This window comes from Herpailurus yagouaroundi, unplaced genomic scaffold (assembly GCF_014898765.1).
Source record: "Herpailurus yagouaroundi ecotype Mexico unplaced genomic scaffold, PumYag 195, whole genome shotgun sequence".
Classification (NCBI taxonomy): domain Eukaryota; kingdom Metazoa; phylum Chordata; class Mammalia; order Carnivora; family Felidae; genus Herpailurus; species Herpailurus yagouaroundi.
Genome location: NW_024412426.1, coordinates 17,842,566 through 17,865,836, shown reverse-complemented (window position 1 = coordinate 17,865,836; position 23,271 = coordinate 17,842,566). Strand labels below are relative to the sequence as shown.

Genomic DNA, 23,271 nt, shown 5'->3' with positions numbered 1-23,271 from the left:
TTGGTATATAGATGGACAATCTGCATAAAGGTATTAATAGCTTCAACACCATAGGAATACATCCACCTCTGGGACATACCTCTGGGACAAAGCTGGCTGTTGATTATCAAGCTTTCCATATTCATTTTCTTCCAGCCTTTCTCAGCAATCCAACCAGGGTAAAATAGGAGCCACCATCAAGTAGGGATATGACATTCCTGGCAGTAGTAGCTACCCCTGTTCCTGAGGCCATTGTGACTGATCTGGCCATGGGTGTACAGGTAATTAGGTTTGATAACTCCTGGGGACCTGTGCCCTTGTGGTTCTCTTAGAGAGGTTGTCAATGTTGGAATGAGCCTTGGAGCAGGGATTGGCTCAAAATCCCCACCCCATGCCAGCTGCCTGTACCTAAAGTTCCAGAGTGATTTTGAAATTTACCCAGAATTTGGAAGCAAATATGCCAGATGCTGAGTGGCAAGGGTCTCAAGTGGAATTTTCCATTGCCCTTAGATTTAACGGGTTGTTTCCAAGTCTAAACCTTTATCCCTATGACCTTTCTGAGGGCTTCTGTCATCCATGGTGAGGGACATCACATTCTGCCTGCTCTGAGGTATTATATTAGAAAGACTTGCTATGACACCAACTGACTTCGAATTTTCCACCTCTGGGGGCAGCCCACCAGACCATGGGAGACCATGCACAGATCTGTGGGGAAGTGAGTGAGACTATCCTGCATATTGATAGCAGAGGTTAGGCACAGAGATCAACGATCTGCAGGTAGATGTTGTTCCAAGGCTGATAACTGTCATCCAGGGACCTGTTCATCAGGGGGCATTGCCTTCTGACCGGCCCTTGCCAGGACAAGCAAGCCGCAAGCCTCCGTGGCTTCTCAGGCTTGCACAGCATCCTGGTCTGCTTCTATAGCAGTCCTACTCACCAGTCCTGGCATTCATGGTGGCTGGTACACTTTGCTGTGAATTCATGACAGCGGATATTCCAACTCCATACTCCGTGCCAGGCACCAAATCTGTCGGTAGATGCAGAAACAAACATTATTCTGTGTGTGTGTCAGTGGTGGGGAAGGCAGAGAGGAGGGAAGCAAATAAGCTTAGATTCCTGTACAGATCTTATGTTTAGTCCTTCCTGAATCTCCTTCTAATTTTACCTAGTAGGAAATCCCAATTTCAACATTTAGGAAGTCCATACCAAGTCAACAGGATGAAGTGCTCCATGCAGCTTCCTTCTTGCTGCTGGTCTCGTCGGGAAGGCAGCAAGGCTGCCCTTGTTAGTGACCTTCAGAAATGTGCTCTCCTTTGGAAGGTCTTCCAAAGGTCCTTAGAGCCTCAAGTTGGTTACGGCTGGTGAAGGGAGTTCTTGTATAAGTTGTGAATTGGAGGAGGGATTGTATGGATATGGGCCTTTAAAGCATTTCTTTTTTTAAAAAATTTTTTTAATGTTCATTTATTTTTGAGAGAGAGACAGAGCATGGGGGTGGGGGGAGGGGCAGAGAGAGAGAGGGAGACATAAAATCTGAAGCAAGCTCCAAGCTCTGAGCTGTCAGCACAGAACCCAACTCAGGGCTCGAGCCCAACGCAGGGCTCGAACCCACAAACCGTGAGATCATGACCTGAGCCAAAGTTGGATGTTTAACCGACTGAGCCACCCAGGTGCCCCTAAAGCATTTCTCGAATGCTGTGAGCACCAATCTGCACCTTTTATAGATAGGGATTGAAACCATATGGGGACTCTGGGATCCCTTCTAGGGAGCAACACTGGATGAATAGGCTACCAGGCCTTTAACATAGGGGCAGGCAGAAGCCTTGCTGCTGTGGGCTCCCTACCAAGGTTGTTAATTCAGATGCCAGGGTATTTAAAGTTATGGATTCAATCTTAGATTTGACTTCCAGGGGACTCTGGGAAGATGGAAAAAACGCAAAAACTGTCCAACTAAAAGATATAAACTTTTCTGGGGAAATCCTTTGGGGGATTAATACAAAGAATCACCGGGCACCTCCCAGGATACCTGCAATTATCTGGGGTGTCTCCCTACTCTCTCCCATATTCATTTTCAGACTAACTGGCTTGACCGGTGTATTAATATCCTATTGCCGCTGTAATATATTACCACAATATCGTGGCTCAAACCAACACAAGTCTATTATTTTATAGCTCAGCATCAGCAGGTCTGAAGTCTAAATGTTTCAGCAGGGTTGCAGCCTCTGGAGGCTCTGGGGGAGAAATTGTTTTTTTGCCTTTCCCACCTTCTAGAGGCTTCCTGCCTCCCTTGGCTTGTGGCTCCTTAATCCATCTTCAAAGCCAACAGCATAGCATTTTCATATCTGTTTTTCTTTCTGACCTCTGTGTCCCTTGCCCCATCTTCTACTCTGATTCTGATCTCCCTGTATCTCTCTTATAAGAACCCTTGTTCTTATATTGGCCCCACCGAGATAACCTAATCACACCTACAATTTCCTTTTTGTCATGTAGGTTGACAGAGTCACATGCTCCTGGGATTAGAATGTAGACATCTTTAGGGACCATTATTCTAGCATCAAACTAGCACAAACTCACCCTCATTTACTAGAAGTGGGATTGTAGAAAAATACAAAAAGATCAAATTATCACCTGGGGGGGTCCCCCATGATGAGCCTGAGTCCTTCCGGTCGCCCCTTTGGCGGGGGGGGGGGCAATCTGTGTGGGGCCACAAGAGCCATGGCTGATGATCATGTTATTCTACATTTATATAACATTTGTTCTTTTCAAAACACCTGGATGTGTTTTGACCCTCAGCACAACCTTGTGAGGATGGTGGGATGGGGAGTCTTTTCTCCATCTGCATTAGTTTCTTGTGGCCGCCATGACAAATGATGACAAGGGGTGGCTTACAACAACAGAAATGTAATCTACCCCAGTTCTAGAGTCTAGAGGGTCCAAAACAAGGTGCTGGGCGGGGGGGCAGTGCTCCTTCCCAAGGGGGAACTAAGGGGAACATCTTTCCTTGCCTCTTCCAGCTCTAGGTGGTTGCTGCCCATGTTGGGCATTCTGCTCCAGGCTCTGCCTCATAGTGTCTCAGTCTGCTCGGGTTGCTATCACAAACTGCCACGGGCTGGGTGGTTTAAACCACATTTAGTTCTCACAGTTCTGGAGACTGAGAAGTCCAAGATCAAGGCACCAACAGATTTGACATTGGGAGAGACCTCACTTCCTGGTTCATAGATGGCCGTCACCTCGCTGTGTTTCCATTCAGTGGAAGGAACAAGAGAACTCTCTGGGGTCTCTTTTACAAGGGCACCAGTCCCATTCATGAGGGCTACTTGCTCATGACCTAATCACCCCCCAAAGTCCCTATCTGCTAATATCACACTGGGAACGAGGTTTCCAACACATGACTTTTGGGGGGACGCAAAACATTCAGTCTGTAACACGTGGCATTCTCCCTGTGTGTCTGTGTCTTCTCCCCTTCTTATGAAGGCACTTTGCACATTGGATTTAGGGCCCACCCTAATCTGTTATGACCTCATTTTAATTTGGTTCCCTCTGTAAAGACCCTATTTCCAAATAAGGTCGTATTCACAGGTTCCAGGGGGTGGAACTGGGGTGGGGGGTGGGGTTGTGGGGAGGGGGGACACCATTCAAACCAGTACATCATCAAATTATGAAAAGAAACTAAGGCAAAGAGTAAGTGTATGGCCAGCTGGAGAGGACACTCAGACTTCTGGCCTCAGGGATTCGGGACTTTTAGGAGAACTGGAATGTCCCACCCCTCCCCCAATGTCGTCCCTTCCCCTGAGCAGCTGTGACTTCCCCGGCTTCCTGAGGTAATAGGAATGACTTTGACAGGAAATGCATTGAGCAACCTTTCCTTAACAAATGGTTTGGTTTAATGAAGGAGAACGCTGCATGGTAGCCAGAGGGGGGCTGTGCATCCCGTCGTCAGTAGAGCTTTAGTCCAGCCCAAAGCAATAAATGTCCCCATGCTTGAGTAAGACAGTACCTGCCAGGCCTTACCAACCAGGCTCCCTTGAAGGAGTGTATGAGAGCCAGCCCTCTTTTCCCTTTCTCAGACCAGCTCCAGCCCACTTCTTAACCCTTCATTCTTTCTTCCTCTGAAGTGTCGACACCAGTGGAGGTAAAGTGTGAAGAGTAACAGACTTTGAGGTCTGCCAAACTTATGTTACCATTCATTCTCTGCCACTTTCTACCTGCGTCACTTTGATACTTAGTATCTTTGAGCTTCAGTTTCTGTAGAATGGGAAACCCGGTGGTATTCCTCTCGAACGGTGGCCGTGAGGATTAAGTGCAGGATGGTGCCTGGCCCATGGCAATAGTAGCTGGTTTTATTATTACCTCACTCGGAGAACTATTCCAGGACCTTGAGTCCTTTTTTGTGTGTCCCAGGTAGGTAGAGGCTAGTCCTGGGCACACCTGTTGTCAGTTTGCTGGGGCTTAGCCTGTTAGCTCTGATGAAACAAGTGATTCTGGAAGTCCAGCTGTCAGCGAGGAGCTGGCCCCTGGCTGGGAGGAGTACCTGCTGCTAGATTGAGTGGGTGATTGCGACGCCCCCGGAAACGTTGGAAGCACACATCTATCTCCGTCAATATGTTCGGCGGGTCCCAGATACATCCTTGGTTGCAGAAATTAGGTTACCTTTGGAACATAAACTACTTTTCTTAGGCATCTGATTGAAACCTTCAATTGCCTATAATGAAGTAGAAATTCTCTGACGTAGATGAAGGGTGACAGATCGAGGGAGTAAGACAGAAATTACATGTTGCCGAACGGATCTAACATGTAACGTTTTCATCTGAGTTTCTTATTTATGAAGCTTAAATGAAATGTTCAATAATTTACAACGGAATCGTCTTTTCCCAGAAAAACTGCAGAGCAGAATTTAAAGTACTCTCGTCCCAGGCTTTCTGTCTAGGGGATGGGAAAGTGGGACTCGTTTATAGGTTCCTGCCTGCAGCTTTCTTTTGATTTTCTGCAGCTTTCTTCCTGTGCTACAAGTGAATTGTTGCTCTTTGCCAGCAGGTAAAATACAGTTCTGCTGGAAAAGAAAATGTGTATCCGAGGCGTATCCAGCACACTTACACATCAGGACTCTGCGGACTCCTAGGGATTTCTCACTTTTTAAAGACCCCATTGCTCTCTATCAATGCTCTCTTTATCTTTCCATCCACCTCCTGAAAATGGTGGCATTTGAATGGCTCTGTTCCCTTTTCTTCACAACAGCTCAGAAAATTCATCCCATGGGAAACCACCACTCCCCATGCCTTTGTTTGGCTTGGAGGTTGATGCTTTTCTCAACTCTTTCACTGCATACCCATTCTTCGCTGAACTCCCAAAGGCATGCGGTTCATTCACTCACCAAACATTATTGAGGGCCTCCTCTGTGCCAGGCATAGGGTTGGGTACTGGGGATATCAGGGTGAGCCGAACGGACATCACCCTTGCCCTCAGTGATATAAAAGAAATCCGTACTGAAGGAGGAAAGTATTTATTGAGCACCCACAATACATTAAGCACTGAGCTCCATGCAGTGGAGAATCTAGAAGAACAATGAAAAAGAAAGGGAGGGAAGAAATGAGGCCTAAGAATTAAGGCAAGTTTTTTGAGGGTCTGATGGTCAAGAGTACTCCTACTAGCTGTAGGTTCTTAGAGATTTGTACCTGCTACCTCACTTAATCCCCCTGCGGCTCTGCTGGGAAGGCATTACTGATGAGCGAAAAGAGGCTCCGAGAAGTCCATTCCTTGACTAAGGTCATAAAGCTAATATACAATAAAACTGGCTTTGGAACTCAAGTCCTTTGTTTTTTCCTGCCATGTCCTAGCATGGTCCCTGTCCCTATGAGAGGAGGATCCCTATCCTCCAGAGGAGTGGACTAGCTGATTGGAATTTCAGTAATTGGGCACTACACCGTGGGCTTGCTAACTAAGGAAACCATTTCAGAGGGCGGACAGGATCAGCATGCCTGTAGTGACCAAGGGAAGCTTTCTAGAAGAGGGACTTGAGTTGAACCTTGAAAGCTAGCCAAGATTAGGAAAGGTCGAGGGAAGGGGATATGGAATTCTCTGGTGGGCAGGATGGGGCACGCGAGCAGGAAGAGATTAATTAGGGCTGAAGAGCGAGAGGAATGAGCACATCGTCCCCTGCAGCGCAGGGGCCGTGGGTGATGAACGTAGAATGACTCACTTCCCTCTGTTTAGGAAACCTATTCTTCCAGCCTCCTGCTGCTAGGAGGGAAGTCATGGGGAGAAGCAGGCCCAAGAAGCTGAGATTGCTACCGCTTACCAGCAAAACCATGAATGACATCTGGGATCTGCAGGCTTGGTCGGGTTCAGGCAGATCCATAGAAATGGGGACCCTTTCCATCTCTAAATCCCTGGTCTCATCTCCTGAGTACTGTGAAGCTCAAGTCTACCAAACTGGGTGAGGGATTTGGTTGGCCCTAGTGCATTCACAGGACACCTGCTCTCAAAGGGAGGGGCAGATTGAGGACCCTGTGCCCAAGGAGTTTGCAGACCATCTCTCAGTTTTTACAACAATGATGTTGTTATGTTGTTACTGTTAGTTTTCATGTTGGTCTCCTCACTAGACCCTTAGGTCTTGAGTTAAGGGATTTGACTTTTTTTTATATTTTAAAGTTTTTTAAATGTGTTTTTAATTTATTTTGAGAAAGGAAGAGAGAGAGAAAGAATGCACACATGTAAGCAAGGGAGGGGAAGAGAGAGAGAGGGAGAGAGAGAGAGAGAGAGGAAGAGAGAGAGAGAGAGAGAGAGAGAGAGAGAGAGAGAGAGAGAGAGAATTCCAAGCAGATTCTGTGCTGTCACTGTAGAGCCCTACGTGGGGCTGGATCCCATGACCGTGAGATTATGATCTGAGCCGAAATCATGAGTCAAGTGCTTAACTGACTGACCCACCCAGGTGCCCCTTGATTTTTTATATTTTAATTCAGAATGTAGCATAGTGGAAGAAATATGTGATGCATGGAAGCAGCATAGCAAGGGTGACAGGAATGCTGGAAAGACTTATGAGGGCATATCTGAACTGGGTTTTGAAGGATCAGAGGTATCTGGGCCGAGAAAGGGCATTGCGGGCAGAACGAATAACACAGGCAACAGCCGATCTGGTAAAATAACTCACGAACACCAGGGATCTAATGGAGGGCCCCTCATAAGGAAGAGTTCCAACAGTGGAATTTGGGTACTAGAGATTTATAGATGGGAAATAATTGGAGAGAGACAGAGGATCTCCCGGGAACCCCTGAAATCACACCAGATGGGCAACATCTACTTTTTACTATCATGGAGGTCTAAGCTCCCAGGCTCCCCATCCTTATCATCTTGGGTTACGGTGGATGCTTCTCCAGGGTTCCCTGAATGAATCAGGTCTTGGAGGACATCTACCAATTTTTTGAGTGTGGACGACGTTCAAGCATCAAGAGAAGCAGTCAATCCCATGCTGACTTTAAGGGAAAGTATGACCCTGCAAACCTATATTAAAAAATAATAATACTAACGAATATTCTAGAATGCAGCTCTCTTGTTGCCAGTGAGATTAATGATAAACATGGCCCATCACCCCCTGTCCTGCAGGAACATCGTATCTCTGGGTCTTTACTGTAAATAGGCGCTCCCTGCTGAAGAAGCCAAAACAGAAGACGAAAAGTTCCCACCTGGCTTTCTCCTGGTTCCTTTGCCCCAGTCCTTTAACACAAATAAGGGCACAGACGCCCTTATGTGCCAGCTCTGTGAGGAGGAAAGCTGTGGAAGCTTCTGGCCATTCCCCCCTCTCCTCCATGTGGGTCTCTGCAGCCCACTCCCCACTTTCTGGCCCCCAGAAGGCAGCACCTTGTTCAGAGGGTGCCTTACCAGAGTGGCCACTTGGGGTCGCTGTGACTTCACCTGAAGGAGGCTGAGAACCATCTGGCCTGGGCCACAGGCCTATTGCCCAACTCCTCCTCAGAAGAGCCTGCCTGGCATTGAAGGTCTGGCCCTGGGTCTGGTGTTTGTGCCCTGGCACATCAGGGAGTGCAGACAGGGTGAAGTGAACATCAAGTGCCTTGGTCAGCACTGTTTTGCCAGCTGGACTTCTCAGGGAGTCTCGGGTTTCTTCACGGAAAATCCTCCTGTGGACATACACACGGACCTCTGCACCTTCGGGAGCCCACCTTCTCACCACCAGACCCCGTGGGGATCCCGGGGAGGAAAATGTGGGTTTGGGGAGAGGCGTCTGTTCCAAGCCCCCAGAAACCAGCGGCCTCCAAGGTGGCAACTCCCAGACCCAAGTCGTGACGTCAGCCTTGTGTGTGAGTGAATGTATCGTGTGTGGCAGCTGTAGGTCTTTGTCTCCTTGCAATCTTGTGTCGTACCATGATGTCTGTAGGAATCTTCAAGGCCCTGGGTTTCCTAAGCCCGGGTGCTGATTTTTCTGGTTAGCAGCGTGTGGCCTGGGGGTAGAGTTGCTCAGGGCTGTGATGAACTGGCTCTGGGGGCCTGGGTTTGAGCCCAGCGCTCACAGGGCCATAGGGGCCAGCTCCTTTAACCTTTCTCTTCTCAGCTCCTCAAGTGTGGGCTCCTGTTCATGCGGGAGCACGAGGCAGAAGAGTGTGGACGGCTGAGGACGAACCCCTCTCCCTTCCTGGCAAAACCCTGCAGCCACAGGCCTCTGATGACAGATATAGAGGAGTCACCTCAGACACAGAGCGGTGTTTATCATTTGCATTGGGTGGAGGCAGGGTTTTGTGACCGAATTCCAGTCAAGGAATGAGAATCTCCTTCTTTTCCCACCGTCTCCCACATTTTCTGTCTTCCCTTCCTCCTTCCAGAGTTTTCTTTAGGGTTTATGGTTTCTCATCGCTGCCCAGAAAACAGTGGTGCGCGTCCTTGGTAAGTGCTGCCTAACCGAGAGGTACCTTGATGCGCCTGTGAAATACATAACTCTCAGCACCCCTTTGGGACTCCAGGTATGGTACACAGGGCAAGCACACATCATCCCGGCCGAGAGGCTGAGCCTAAAAAACTGATTAAGGACACAGAAACCACCAGAGCAGAGGAAAAAAAAATCATTGCAGACACTGAGTCTGTTGTTCAGAAACAAGTTCATACTCCAGAGGGAATTCACTGGGCATTGCCTGTGGAGAATAATGGAAAAGAAATGTCTGGCATTTTGTGCCCGGGCCTGGCCTCTGTGTTGCAAAGGGAGAGGCATGTGTGGGGGAAGGCTCTGCCAGGGGCCGCTTGCCGCGAGCCCTCTGCGTGACTCAGAGGCCCAGAGAGTCAGCCAGGGCCTGTGTCCCACAGCGCAGGGGTGATCGGTGGCTGTGAAGACGAGGGCTTCAGCAGGGAATAGCAAACACAGATGCCACGGGACGTCAGGGCTTAGAGTCAGCCGTGAGAAGAACGGGGGTGTGAACTTGTACTGGGGAGAGAGGCCAGGCTACTGTGCACCCAGTCTGAGCTTTGTGGGGATTAAAAACCATACCAGATCGAATGGCTGTTGAATGTTCACTATGAGCCCGTCTCCATCCCAGGTGCTTGTATACGCGGATATATATGATCTCATTTAACCCTCCCAACAACCCCGCGAGAAAGATGTGATGTCCCTCAGACCAGGGAACTGAAGCCTGGGAAATTGAAGAAATTTGCCCCAAATGCACATCCCTGAAGTCAGTCTCAAACCAAAGCGGGCAACTTCAGAAGCCATGCTCTGAATGAGCACCTCTCACAAATCACCTGGGGGTCTTCTAGAACGCAGACGCTGATTTGGTAGATGTGGTGGTGGGGGGAGAGGGCTGTAAAAGCTCCTGGGGTGACGACTTGTGGCTGGTGCCCACACCACACTGTGAGAAGCATGGTCTCCGCTCTGTGCCACGCCCATTACAGGAAGTCCTAAACCGTTAGCTCACTGACCTCCTCCCGCTCCTCCCCCTGCCCCCCTCATCTCTCACCATCATCAGCCACGTACGGAGTTTGCTATGTTAAAAATACTACTTTACATTCATTAAATATATGATCTCATTAAAGCCTCATCATGGCACAGTGACATAAGCAATGTTATTCCCGTTTTACAGAAGACAAAACAGAGGCTTAGGCAGATTAAGTCAGTTGTCCCAAATCACACTGGAAGTGGTCGTGCCTGGATGCAGGATCCAAAGTCCTGGCTCCTAACATGTCCCACAGAACAAAGCATTCAAATAAACCTGGGGCAAGAGGCAAAGGGACCTTGTGCTAAGAGTCTCCATTATGATTTTTTTCTTTCTCTTTTGTATCTATTTTTATTTTTACTTTTTAAATTATTTTAATGAGAGAGGGAGTGTGGGAAGTGCAGAGGAAGAGGGAGAGAGAGAATCTTAAGCAGGCTCCACGCTCAGCACGGAGCCCAATGCAGGCGGGGCTCAATCTCTTGACCATAAGATCATGACCTGAACGAAAATCAAGAGTCAGATGCTCAAGCGACTGAGCCACTCAGGCACCCCTTCGGGGTCTTTTTTAAAAATGGAGATATAATTGACATATGACATTCTATTAGTTTCAGGTGTACAACATAACAATTCGATATTGGCATACGAACTGATAACCACGGTAAGTCTAGTTAACATCCATCACCACGAATAGTTATAATTTTTTTTCTAGTGATGAGAATTTTTAAGATCTACTTTCTTAGCAGCTTTCAAATATATGACAGAGTTTATTAACTACAGTCATCCCCATGACTTACTTATTTTATAGCTGGAAGTTTGTATCTTTGACCATTTTCACCCATTTTGCCCACCTCCCCTCCATCCCCCACGCCGGTCAACCCTCAGTCCGTTCTCTGTGACTATGTGCTCCACAGTTGTTCTTGACTAGGAGGTAGGACATGTGGGGATGTGCAGAGTTGGAAGTTTCTACCTTCTCTTTCTGGCCAGGGAAGAATTGCCTCAGGTGAGCCCGAAATGCCCTTCCCACCTGTGGCCGGGGTCTTGCTTTATACGTGCAAATAAACAACTTGTTTGGAATGAGAAAACAAAACAAAACAAAACTCAGGCCTTGGGGGCTGAAAAACTTTCCTTTTTAGTGTCCAAGTTGGGGGGTGAGGGAAAAAACACAAGTATCTAGAGCTGGGATCAAACTTCTGCCTCATTTTGCCTTCCCTCCTTTCAAGTCCGTCCTCCTCTTCCCCCAGATACCACAGGAAGAGAGCCAACAACCCTTGTAATTTGCATCTCAGCAAGTACAGACATACTTGATTTCCTTACATGCCTATAATTCCTTCTTAAATCACATAAAGCTATTTGCCTTTATAAATCTCCCCAGCAGCGAGCTCCCTGGGATAATTACGTGGAATATATATGTACAGTTTTATTTCATAAACTCGACTCCAACCAAAAAATGGACCTCGCTAAGCCCACTCCTCAATAATAATTTCTCCGTTCCTTATAAGTCTACAGCATTTACATTTTGACTGTCCTTTACTTTTAAGTTCTTTAGTACAAGCAGCCATGAGATGGAAGGCTTTTGACAAGTGTCAGAAGAGCTGCCTTGGAGCCACAGCTGTGCCTCTTGGGAGCTCTGCGAGCGTGGGCAAGTTTCCAGACTCTCTGGGCCTCAGTTTCCTCATTCAGAAAATGGGGATGGTGACATCTGTCACGAGGTTATGGGGAAGAGTAAATAAGCTATAACTATGGGGAGGTGCCTGGAATAGGATAGATGATCAATGAATGTAGAATCTTCTTTCCCAGGCCTGAGAAATAATAACTAGGACATGACTGGATGCCTCTCTATCTCTCTCAGGATTTTATGGCGTATCCTCCATCTGAACAACTAGCCATCGTTTTTGTAAATTGCTAATTGCCAAATCAGCCTGCGGCTCTAGGCAAGGGAGGGGGGGCTGCACTTGGACTCAGTTCCCTCCTGCATCATTTCAGTTTTTTTTGTTTTGCTTAATCTTTGTGAATGTCTCCTTCTCTCTGTGGAGGCCTTTACACCAGCTGGCGTGTTCCTGCTATGTTTAATTCACCCCCATTAACCTGCTTGGTCAGCAGATCTTTCCATCTCCTTGCTGTGCTTCGAGGAGTGCGTCTGTCTGGAAAAAGCATTTATTATATTTACTTTAACTGGCCTCATTTTGCAAGGCGGTCTGGGATTTCGGTTCGGGAGGAAAACAGCTTTGATTATACTGCCCTTGTTTACTGTATGCACTCTTTGCTATGTATCCCTTATCTACTAAGATGGCAAGTGCTTTTGCAGGAAGCCAAGACACAAGTTAAATAAAGTCTCGGTGAGCTCACTGGTAGCCCCTGGGTGGCCGCTTTGCACAGTCTCCTTCACCTGAAAACCATGCCCCACATTTCCAGTCATCTACCTTTCAGTGCAGTCCAGTGGGCAGGTTTTCCTGGATGGGTGTGTCTAAGGTCCCGGGAGGAGCACTGGCTAGGGCCCACATCCCCAGGGGGACAGGGAGTGCTCCCCAGCCAAGTGTCATGGTGATCCAGGGTGCTGACTTAGTCCACACTGTCATCCTCTCGCCCTCTGATTGCGGCATAGCTCCCTGACCAGTCTCTGCCTCTGGCCTTGCCCTCCTCCCACCCACTGTCCACACAGCAGCTACATCTATGTAGTCATTGTATCACCTTACTTAAAATCCCTCCATGACTCCCCATTGCCCTCAAGAATACACTCAAACTCTTTATGGGGTGTATAGCATGACTAGGCTCTCCCCTTCTCGAACTGGTCTCTTGCACTCTATGCCCCAGTCATAGTGAATGTTTGCTCTCTTCTTTCTTCCCTTCCTTCCTTCCCTTCCCTTCCCTTCCCTTCCCTTCCCTTCCCTTCCCTTCCCTTCCCTTCCCTTCCCTTTCTCCCTCCTCTTTCTCCTTCCTTCCTTCCTTCCTTCCTTCCTTCCTTCCTTCCTTCCATCTATCCATCACTTACCTTGGACTTAGACACTTTGCTGGAGTCAATAGTGAGCAAAACCCAGTTGGTCCCCATTCACAGAGCTTTAGATCCAGGGTGGAGACCAACAACAGAATAATGACACCCACAGGGTATAATGATAACCTGAGCAGCACTGTGAGGACAGTGGTCACCAGTGAGAGGAGGCAGCAGGACTGGATAACCTGATCTCACCTGGGGACCATGCAGGCTCCCCAGGAAGTGACGAGTGAACCAAGAGGTAAAAGGGAGGCATATATAACCGGGTGAAGAGGATGGTGGGAGAGCCTGACAGATGGTGGGAACAGCATGTCCCAAGCCCTGTCGCAGCAGGGAAAAGGTGTTTGAGGAACTGTCGGACGCAGACCTGTGGTCCTGGAGCACAGGGAGCACCAGGGCACAGGGGAGGGCGGGGAGACAGGAGAAGACTGTGGGGAAACCAGGCAGGGCATGTGGGCCACGTGAAGAGGTCAGGAGAGAACGTGTGAAGGCTACCTGCGGTGGTCTGTACGAGACTTGTAGTAGATTAGGCCAAGTGACAGGAGACAATGGAGGGCAGGAGGTGCATGACAGGGACTTGAGAGAGTAAATGAGTGGGATCTGGGGATGGCAGGGTGGAGCTGGGTGCACTGGGAGGAGAGCGGTGAGGGTGTGGGGTTAGGCACCGATGTGCCCCCGGAGCCAGGGTGTACTCACCTGTGAGGGTGGCTCTGGTGGTTGGACCGATACTCTTGGGGACCAGCATCTCGTGGTACTGCTCACCCGCGAGGGTGCTGTATACGACCTTGTACTCCTGGACCTCTGCTTCACTGTTGTCCCACTCCAGATCAAGGCTGGTGGCCGTGTGGGAGCCAACCCGCAGGTTCTTGGGGGCGTCAATCTCTAAAAAGAGTCAGACATCACCAAAATTTGCATTTGTCACGCATCTTGAACTTTAACACGCTTTGGGGCGAGAGCCTGTAGCTCCTGACCCTCTGCTTCATGGTTTGAGTCCACCCCAGGGCTGGTCTTGAGCTTTTGGCCTGCCAGGTGAGCCACAACAGATTCTATGGGCAGTTTGGAGAATTTTACTTGGGAGTTAGATATCAACACACTTTATGCTTACCCCATTTCCATTCAGGGAATGTTTTAGAATATTTCCTGAATGGTGGTGGTGGTATTCTAGAAATTTATTTTTGAGACAGAGAGAGACAGAGCATGAACAGGGGAGGGGCAGAGAGAGAGGGAGACACAGAATCTGAAACGGGCTCCAGGCTCTGAGCTGTCAGCACAGAGCCCGACGCGGGGCTTGAACTCACAGACCGTGAGATCATGACCTGAGCTGAAGTCGGACACTTAACCGACCAAGCCATCCGTCTCTCTCTGTCTCAAAAATAAATAAACGTTAAAAAAATTATTAGAAATTTAAAAATGAACCAGTTATCATAAGCTTGACACACTAAGTGAGGGAAAAACCGCAGGAGGAAAAAAAATCAGAGATGGCTTCCAAGTGATTATGACAGAATAGAGTAATAGCAAATTTGGCCACCAAGCTCAAAGGAGACAGTTGATTGCAAGACTTTGAAGTATAAGCTGTCTTCCCTGGGTTTACCTGCATAGATACTGATGAAAGGTTTGTAGGAAATTAAGTATACACCTAGGGGATGTCATGTAGTGGAAAGAATATAGGATTTGGGGTTAGGCCTCTCAGCCCAGCTCTACCATAGTTAAGTCTTTGGTCATGTGAGGTGTCACTGGGCCTTAATGGCCACATCTGTAAAATGGGCTAATAACACCAATATTTCAAGTTGTCCGACAGATAGGACAGTGCATGTGACATGCGTAGCATGGTACCTGGTGTATAAACAGGTGCCTAAACCCTGGGAGGACCTCCTGTTGCCTCTGAAGTTCGTCCTGAGTTCCAACAACATGGCGCCCCCAGTGCTTGCTCTCTGGAGTTCCAAAGACTCCTCTGTAAAGGGAGAGCACCAGCACACAATCTCTCCCACAATCCTGGGCGGCTGATTCTCTCTCCCCGGAGACTGGTCATCTCCTCAGGCTAATTGCAGGGTAAACAACACAACTTGCAGGGTAAGAGGTCATGAAAACTGCCCCTTTAAAAAGTTCTCAATAAGTCTTGTCTTTGAGACTTGAATTTCACTTTGAAGTGGACCAGCTCTTTGTTCTGAGAAAACCTCCAGCAGACTTCTAATTTGCAAATGCCAGGCAAGTATATACCAATTGTTCTTGGGGAAGACAGAGCACTGTGAATCAATCTGAGTGCAGCTGCTCCAGAGTGAGAAGTGTTCTGTTTAGTGATGTAAATTAGGTGAATCTTTCAGCAGATTTATGTCTCTGCAGCTTATTTTTCCTGAGGAATGTTTCCTTACTCAATGTGGAGCTGGCATGCCGGATTCTGTGCGTTCTTGACATGCTGGGTGTGTTATTTCTCTAGCCTTGGGATGGAGAGAGGAGCTTGGAGAGAGGGGCATATGGGAAGAACATGCTGGATCCTGTGCCCCGAAATCTCACGCAGGAGCAGAGCCTGCGATAAAGGACCCAACCGGGTGTGGGGTGTAAGGCCTGAGTGGACCCGGAGCAAAGAGAAGTTAGAGTTCGAGTTCGAGTTCAGGTTGAGTCCTATACTTACCTACTGCTCTTCACGACTAAAAATCCCAGACCTTGGAAACTATGCTTTTTATTTTCTGGAATTTTTTGGCCTTAGAACCTATGCACTGTGGATAGGGGGCAGTGTTTTCCCTGAAGGAACCAGACACTTTCCCCATCAGCGATGCCAAAAGAGGTCAATTCTGGGAATAAGGGCTTGAGAATGTTGTAGTAGGCAGTTAGTTAGGTTCTTACAGGATGCTCGGAGGCCAGCAAAGGGGAAGTCATGGCCAACTGGGAGAAAGTCAGAGGCTGCCCTGACCTGAACCACAAGAAAGGGAATTAAACCAGACAGGCCCAAGATGGCTGACAAAGTAGGCCAAAGTTCACGTTATTCCTTCATTATACTACATTGCCATACTCAAATCTTTTCCTAAGGGTGCCATGACAGGAAACCCCTGACCAAATAAGGAAGAAAAAGTGCATATAACCCACATTCCTGAAGACACCACCCTGCTTCCAAGAAATCCCTGCCTCAAGTAATGAATATTCCATTCCCTTGTTAACAACTGTCAATAAAAGACAGAAACCCAAGCCCCAGTGGGCGCAGCTCTCCCTTGAGCTCTCCTGCTCTCACATCTAGAGAGTGTACTTTTGCTTTAATAAACTTTCCTTCATCCATTTTGAGATTATTTTTGTGACTGGTGTAAGAAAGTGGTCTAGTTTCATTCTTCATGTTGCTGTCCAGTTCTCCCAGCACCATTGGTTAAAGGGACTGTCTTTTCTCCATTGGATATTCTTTCCTGCTTTGTCAAAGATTAGTTGGCCATACTTTTGTGGGTCTAATTCTGGAGTCTCTATTCTATTCCATTGGTCTATGTGTCTGTTTTTGTGCCAATACCATGCTGTCTGTACACAACGGAATACTACATGGCAATGAGAAAGAATGAAATATGGCCTTTTGTAGCAACATGGATGGAAATGGAGAGTGTTATGCTAAGTGAAATAAGTCATGCAGAGAAAGACAGATACCATATGTTTTCACTCTTATGTGGATCCTGAGAAACTTACCAGGAGAGCAAGGGGGAGGGGAAGGAAAAAGAGGGAGGGAGCCAAAACATAAGAGACTCTTAAAAACTGAGAACAAACTGAGGGTTGATGGAGGGTGGGAGGGAGGGGAGGGTGGGTGATGGGTATTGAGGAGGGCACCTTTGGGGATGAGCACTGGGTGGTGTATGGAAACCAATTTGACAATAAATTTCATATTAAAAAATAAATAAACTTTCCTGCTTGTACTGCTCATCTGCTGTGTTGTGTCTGTCCTTGAATCCTTTCTCATGGCGAGACCAAGAGCCCCTAGCAGCGACAGCTTTTGGACGGGCTGGGTCAAGGCTTCAGGGCCTGAGGTCTCCCTAGTCCACCCCGCAACAGGAGGGGGTCTTAGGAATGGGGTGGAATGAAATGGTTTGCTCCCCTGGGTCTTGAAGCCCGATATCTCTCTAGGGGGGACAACTCAAGGGCTCCCCTGTAGGTACGAGCTGGTCTGGTATCTGCAACAGGTCAGCAAGCCAGGGGAAGGCAAAGGCAGATGTCCAGGGTGGCCCTGTTGAGGGGCTTGGGGGCTGTGGACATCTAGTCCCTAAAACATAAAATTAGCTCACGCCTTTCTCCTGCTGAAAAATTGCCTGTTGCTTCCTATTACCAACTCCTAATCATCCCCCGCAGGGCTCTGTGCTTCTCAGACATCATCTTGTATCACTTCTACCCTAATTCCCTGTGCTCCAGTTGTGCTGACGTTTTTTCTGCTCCTGAAACCCATCAAACTTACTCCCACCTCAGGGCCTTTGCACTGCCTGCTACTTTTGACTGGCATGCTCTTCCCTGGATCCACACATGGCTTAGGTCACTTAGGTCTTGGTTAAAACTCCACTCCCTCAATGAGGCATTTCTGAACCACTCAATCCAATGTGGCCCTTCCTCTTGTAGCATCCATTTTGCTTCTCAACAAAATTCTTCTGATTGAAGGATCCTGTGTGTTTCTTCTCCTCTTCCCCTGCTGGAATGTACCTCATGTGAACTGAGTTCTTATCTGTCTTGTTTATTCTGTAGCCTCAGTGCCTAGAACAGTGCTTGGCACCTGCTAGGTGTTCAATAGGCACATGTGAAGTGACTGAAAGTTCCGTTTTCAGTCTCGTCTGCCACCTCAAAGCCTTTTGAAAAGTCTTGTTAGAAGTTTCGACTGTGGGGCTGTGAGGGCGCTTGAGGTGAGGTGGTAGAGGGAAAAGTAGCTTTGACTGAAGGCAGCTGGTCTCTGCTGGGGTGGCGAATGCCATCCAGGCTGCACCTGCATGTGAGAGGATCCCTGCAGAATCGCTGCTGAGCAGGTCGGGTCTCCGACTGTTGTGACGTGGGCCTGCCTCTGTAGTCATTTTTGGCATTGCCGCAGACTGGGGGGCTCAAACACCAGAAATGTGTTGTCTCACAGACTGGAGGTTCAAGATCAGGATGTTGGAAGGGTGGCTTCCTTCTGAGGGCTGTAGGGGAGAATCTGTTCCAGGCCTGTCTCTGCTCGCTGTCAATCTGAGGTGTCCCTTGGGCTTGTAGAAGAATCACCCCAATCTCTGTCGTGTATCTTCACCTGGTGCTCTCTCTGGGTATGTGTCTGCCTCTGTGTCCAAATTTCCCCTTTTTATAAGGACACGGTCATATTGGATTCGGGTTGGCCCCAACGACCTCATTTAATCTGGTCATCAGCAAATGCCTTATTTCCCAACAAGGTCACATATATACAGGTACTGAGGGGTAAGATTTCGACATCTTTCTGGGGACACAGTTCAACGCATAACAGCATTCAAGAGAGGCTTGGGGCATTCAAAGCAGCAGTCTCTGCTTAGCAGAATGCCCTGGAGGCCAAGTTTGGCGTCCTGAGGGATGTGCTCAGAGAGGACGCCTCTCCTGTGGACAGAAAAGAGTCCCAGGATGTCCCCCATGAGGGCAACTGAAACCAGAGCCACCAAGGGCCGGGGCATCCTGGAGCTGGCTGCTCTCTAACCACTGGCCTAGTGTGTTTCCATCACGGCTCTTTCCTTTTGGGGAGCAGTTCTAAGACCCAGGCAACTATCGTGCTCCCCGTGCAGGAAACAAATCTCTGCTTTAATTGCTTGTGCAATTAGTGCGCTACTAGTGCCGGAGACGTCACCTGGAAAAGCACTTTGGCTAATTTGAATTTAAGCGGAGCTCCGAAATGACTGAGGGCCCTGCCGCGAGGGTCTGGGCACCCTCTCCGCATGCATTCCGCAGGCAGCCCCGGGCCGGGAGAGCTTGAGCGGAAGCTGCTGGCCTGTCCCCACCCCCAAGCGCCCCTCACCCCCAGAGCGGAGGGGAAGCAGGCCAGGGTTGCAGGCGAGGAGGCAGCCTCCTAACAGCTGCCAATCCGCCGGGCGACCGGAAACGGAGCTGAAACTCGGGGAGCTCCGAGGAGGCAGAATGTAATTGTCTCGATTGGAATTTTCCTGGGCCACCAGCCAATCCTGCTTCCATCTTGTCGACCTAAGCATCAAGAATTTGCCTTTCATCATGCTGCTTGAGAGCGCCCTTCTCCTTTTCTGCCTCTTCAGACTCCTTATCTGAGCAAAGCACAAGGAAACCACTTTTCAAACAAAAAACGGTCTTGAAATTCAGAATGGAAGGCAGGCCTCGCGGCCCCCGGGAGATCCCGCCACCAGAGCAGGGCAGCAGGCAGGTGGGAGGGGTGGGAGAGGGGGGCTGACCTTGAATTCATCAGGAAGGGACATGGAGTAAGGTCATGCCGAGCCCTGATCAGTGTGGATTAAGTGAAGAAGAAGAAGAGAGAAATGGGCAGAATTTAGTTCCTTTTTTTAGGTGTATATTCAGTCCCTGGGGATCCCAAGATGTGTTCAGTAGAACCTCGGACCGGGGATCCCGTGGGTGGGGTGGAGTCTGGTACAGGAGCTGGGAGAAAGCCTCTCTCTTGGAATCAAACCCTGCCTTCTGTATGTCCTCAATGTCCACACTTGCTGCCTGTTAGCAGGGAGGCTTTGCCCTCTCCCAGGGTGTCCCTCTGTGCAGACGGAGCCCCATTATAAGACTCCAGCCTCCCTCTTGCCTAGGCTGGGGAAGGTGACTTTGTAGCAGGACCTGGGCACTGCCCTTCTGCTCCCCTCTCTCCTGGGAACCCGCTGCCCCCAGGGATCAGGCTTGTTCCTCCATGCTCTACGCAAATCCTAAGCTGAGTAGTCCTCCCAACTTCTGCCACATGGGGGCACTTGCCCAGGGCCGCAGGGACCATCACCTTGCGAGCCCATCTATAGCTCTAACACTAAATTGCAGGCTCCAGTCTAGGGGATATTTTGGCTTCCATCTGTCGTATCCTTTGCTTTATTTATCAACTGATTTTAAACACCGCTAAAGGATACTGGTGCTGTTTATTGAACCACCCCGAAGCCCCTTGGCTGGCTTATCCCATCCCATAACAGCCCTTAGGCCACAACCCAGGTAGAATGCTCGAAGTAGCCATTCTTCTTCTGCTTTACCCCGCTGGGAGATGCTGGCTCTCAGATCTTACAGATGCTAGCAGTTTCCTTTGATCCCCTGACGACTTGGAGTTGGCAGAGACATTCTTTGATGTGTGACCTCTCCAGGGCAGAGATGCCAAGATTGAATCCAGGTCAGAGGGAGACTCACTATCTGATCCCAGCCCCTGTTGACCCAGTGAGAGAGCTGGGAAGGCCATCTTCGGATGGTGCCTGTCCCATTTGTCCCCAAGCTGGCCAGCCTGACGGGCTCCAAGAGAGTCCAGGAGCAGGTCACCGTAAGGTCCGGCCTTTGCGGACTGTGGGTGAAGCTCTTTCAGAGTCCTGATGGCCATGGGAAGGGGGGTGGTCATCACCGCGAGGCAGGTGGGCCTCCTCCCGCCTGCTGTGTGTGGGAGCAGGCCTCCCATTGCCTTCTTGCTAGTGCTTGCGAAGGGCAGGATGGGTCCCAGAGCCTCAGGAGGAAGGTCTGCTGCTGTCCACACAAGGTGGGCTTCGCACAGCTCTGTGGGGTGCCAACGTGCTGTGTAGTTAGTATGAATTTATAGAATTATCACAGTGCCAGCAAATAGCAGCAGAGGACCTCGAAGGAGGGCACCTTTCCTAAACTCGCAAAATTGCCATTTGGGCCAGCGGTCTGGATGTGTAAGTCCTTTCAAGACAAACTTTTCATTCTACAAAGGAGATACCTGAGAGCCGTGGAGAAGAGTCTTCAATCAGGTCATGGATCTGGCTGAGGCAGGACAAGCACCCAGTTCTCCTGAGCACCGGTGCACTGTGTCCCTCTGTGCTGTCACATAACTTCGCCGAGCCCCCCCCCCCCCACCTTGCTCCCTTCTTGCAGTTTCTGTGATAACATGGTGCCCGGGCAATGTCACCTCACCCCCTCAGTACCCTTCTTGCCGCGACGACGGCACCAGCCAGGTCAACTCCCTCTCCCTCCCTGCGCGCACCCCCCCAAAGCCTACCTGTTGTGAACTGGGTGGTCGTGGACTGGCTCTCGTTGGTCCCACGGACGGCACTGACCCACACCTCATAGCGGGAGCCGGGTCGCAGGGCCTGCACTGAGTATTGGCTCAGTGGGGGCTGGAGCCGGAAAGTGGTCTTCCCGCCTTCCCCGCCCACCAAGCCATACTTCAAGAGGATGAAGTCGACTTTGGCTCGAGGTGGGGTCCACTCCACGAAGGCCACGGTGTCCGAGACATCTCGAACCAGGATCTGTGTTGGCCCATCAATGACTGAATGAAAAGGATCAAATAGAAACAAGAGTTTGAGAAGTGGGTGTTTGAAATCAGCTCTCTCCTTTCCTCCTTCTGTTAACTTGATCAAAGAGAGGATGGGTGTTATTATCCCAATTTATAGATGGGGAAAATGGGACACAGTAAGATGAAATGGTTTTTTCCTGAGGACACATAGAGGCAACAGGGGAAGTGACATTGGAAGTCAGTTCCCTGGAATCTTGCTCTCACCAGGCTACGGCTTTTCCTTTTCCGTGCTGTCACTTCCTCATTTGGGCAGGGGAAGGGTACCTATTGCTTGAGGCCAGCACAGCTTTCTTCTGGAGGTAATGGGACAGAGAGCTGAGAACTGTGCTTCTGGTATGTTTTTCTGCCCTTCTCTTTCTTTGAGCCCTGAGGAAAGATCTACCAAATCATCAGCCCCATCTAAACATCTGAGACTTCCAACTCAGTTGCCAAAGGGGGTATCATGAATATCCAAAAGATATGCTTGCTCAGCCACACCTAGAACTCAGTCAATCCAGTTGCTAAGTCCATACCACAACCCAACAGACATTTGTATGTGTGGACGTAAAACATGCCTTCTGGGGAAACTTGCTTCTCTGGGAAAAAAAAAAAAAAGAACTCACTTTAGGAATAGTATCTTGTAGGCTATTTTTTCCCACCTGTTCTTGCATATTCCTGAGCTAGGAGGGCACCTCACACATGGGAAGTCCCTCAAGGTTATTTAGCAGCGTATGTCCCTCCTGAGCCCTGGCCTCTGGCACTGAGCAGCGGAGGGGAACATCACTGGGGGGTAGTGTGAACTAGAAAAGCTGGCTGGTTTCCTAGGGTGCCCACTGTCCATGGTTCCAGCACCCACTTGGGGTCCTCTTCATATTGAATTAGTGGTGGGGTAGAGAAAAGGGAGAGAATGTAGAATGGAAATAGAAAAACAAAGAGCTTGGTGAGGACAATAGAGAATGGTGTTCTCAACTCCTCATGGTAGTTCCGCAAGGCCAATGTGTCCTTCTTGAATTACTCATTATCTTCTCAAAGAGTAGTCCCAGCTTCCATGTTTGCTTTTATAATATGACTACACCTCTCTGGCTGGAGTTGATTAATATTAATATTAGTATTAATGTTCTTCAAGGATTTGGAATTGGAACCAGAGACTTAGGTTCTCTGGTTAGCTGCTTTGGGACCATGGAGAGCCAGGGCTGGTGTGGCCATTGTCTACCATATTCACACATCAATGTGTGAATGATTTAGAGAGGGAGACAAAAACGGTGGGGAGGGGGTTAGAGAAGGAAGAGGGTGATTTATAATAAACACATATTTAGGGGGCATATTGTCACTTCCTAACACAAAGCTCCAAAAACCTTTGGAATTTCCTAAGTGATGAGAGTGATAATGTCTTTTGTTATGTTAATGAGGCGAGGAAGGGGCTGCCTGCCTGAGTAGTAAGCCATGTGACCTCTGGTCCACAACTGTTTCTGCCTGTGTAATGAAGCCTTCATAAAAATCCAAAGGGACTAGGTTCAGAGAGCTTCCAGGTTGGGGAACCAGAACCACATGGTTCCACGTGCACCATGCTGGGCCCCAAATTTTTCAGGTCCTTGCCCTGTGTATCTCTTCATCTGGTGTTGATTAGTGTCCTTTAATATCCTCTGTAGTAAACAAGTAATCCAGCAAATGGATTTCCTGAGTTCTGTGAGCAGCTCTAGCAAATTAATCAAATCCGAGGAAGGGGGTGGCGGGAGCCTGATTGATAGCTAGTTGGTCAGAAACAAAGGTAACAACCTGGACTTGAAGCAATTGGCATCTGAAGTAGAAGGCAGTCTTGTGGAACTGAGCCCTGGACCTATGGAATTTGCTGTTGTCTCCGGGTAGATAGTGTCAGAATTGTGTTGAATTGTAGGATGGCCATCTGGTGTCTCAGAGAATTTCTTTGTGTGGGGACCTCTATCTTCAACACACACACACACACACACACACACACACACACACACACACACACA

The 23,271-nt window shown here is 48.9% G+C and overlaps 1 protein-coding gene across 3 annotated transcripts in view; it reads right to left on the bottom strand.

The window, feature by feature from the left end:
- TNR (tenascin R) overlaps positions 1-23,271 on the bottom strand; it is a 410,417-nt gene that overhangs the window by 42,200 nt on the left and 344,946 nt on the right. For all 3 annotated transcript variants that reach the window (XM_040446717.1, XM_040446716.1, XM_040446718.1), the window contains 3 exons: positions 21,002-21,271; positions 13,591-13,776; positions 917-1,006 (listed from right to left, as the gene is read on the bottom strand). In XM_040446717.1, coding sequence (XP_040302651.1) covers positions 917-1,006; positions 13,591-13,776; positions 21,002-21,271 — 546 coding nt within the window. The remainder of the gene's footprint in view (positions 1-916; positions 1,007-13,590; positions 13,777-21,001; positions 21,272-23,271) is intronic.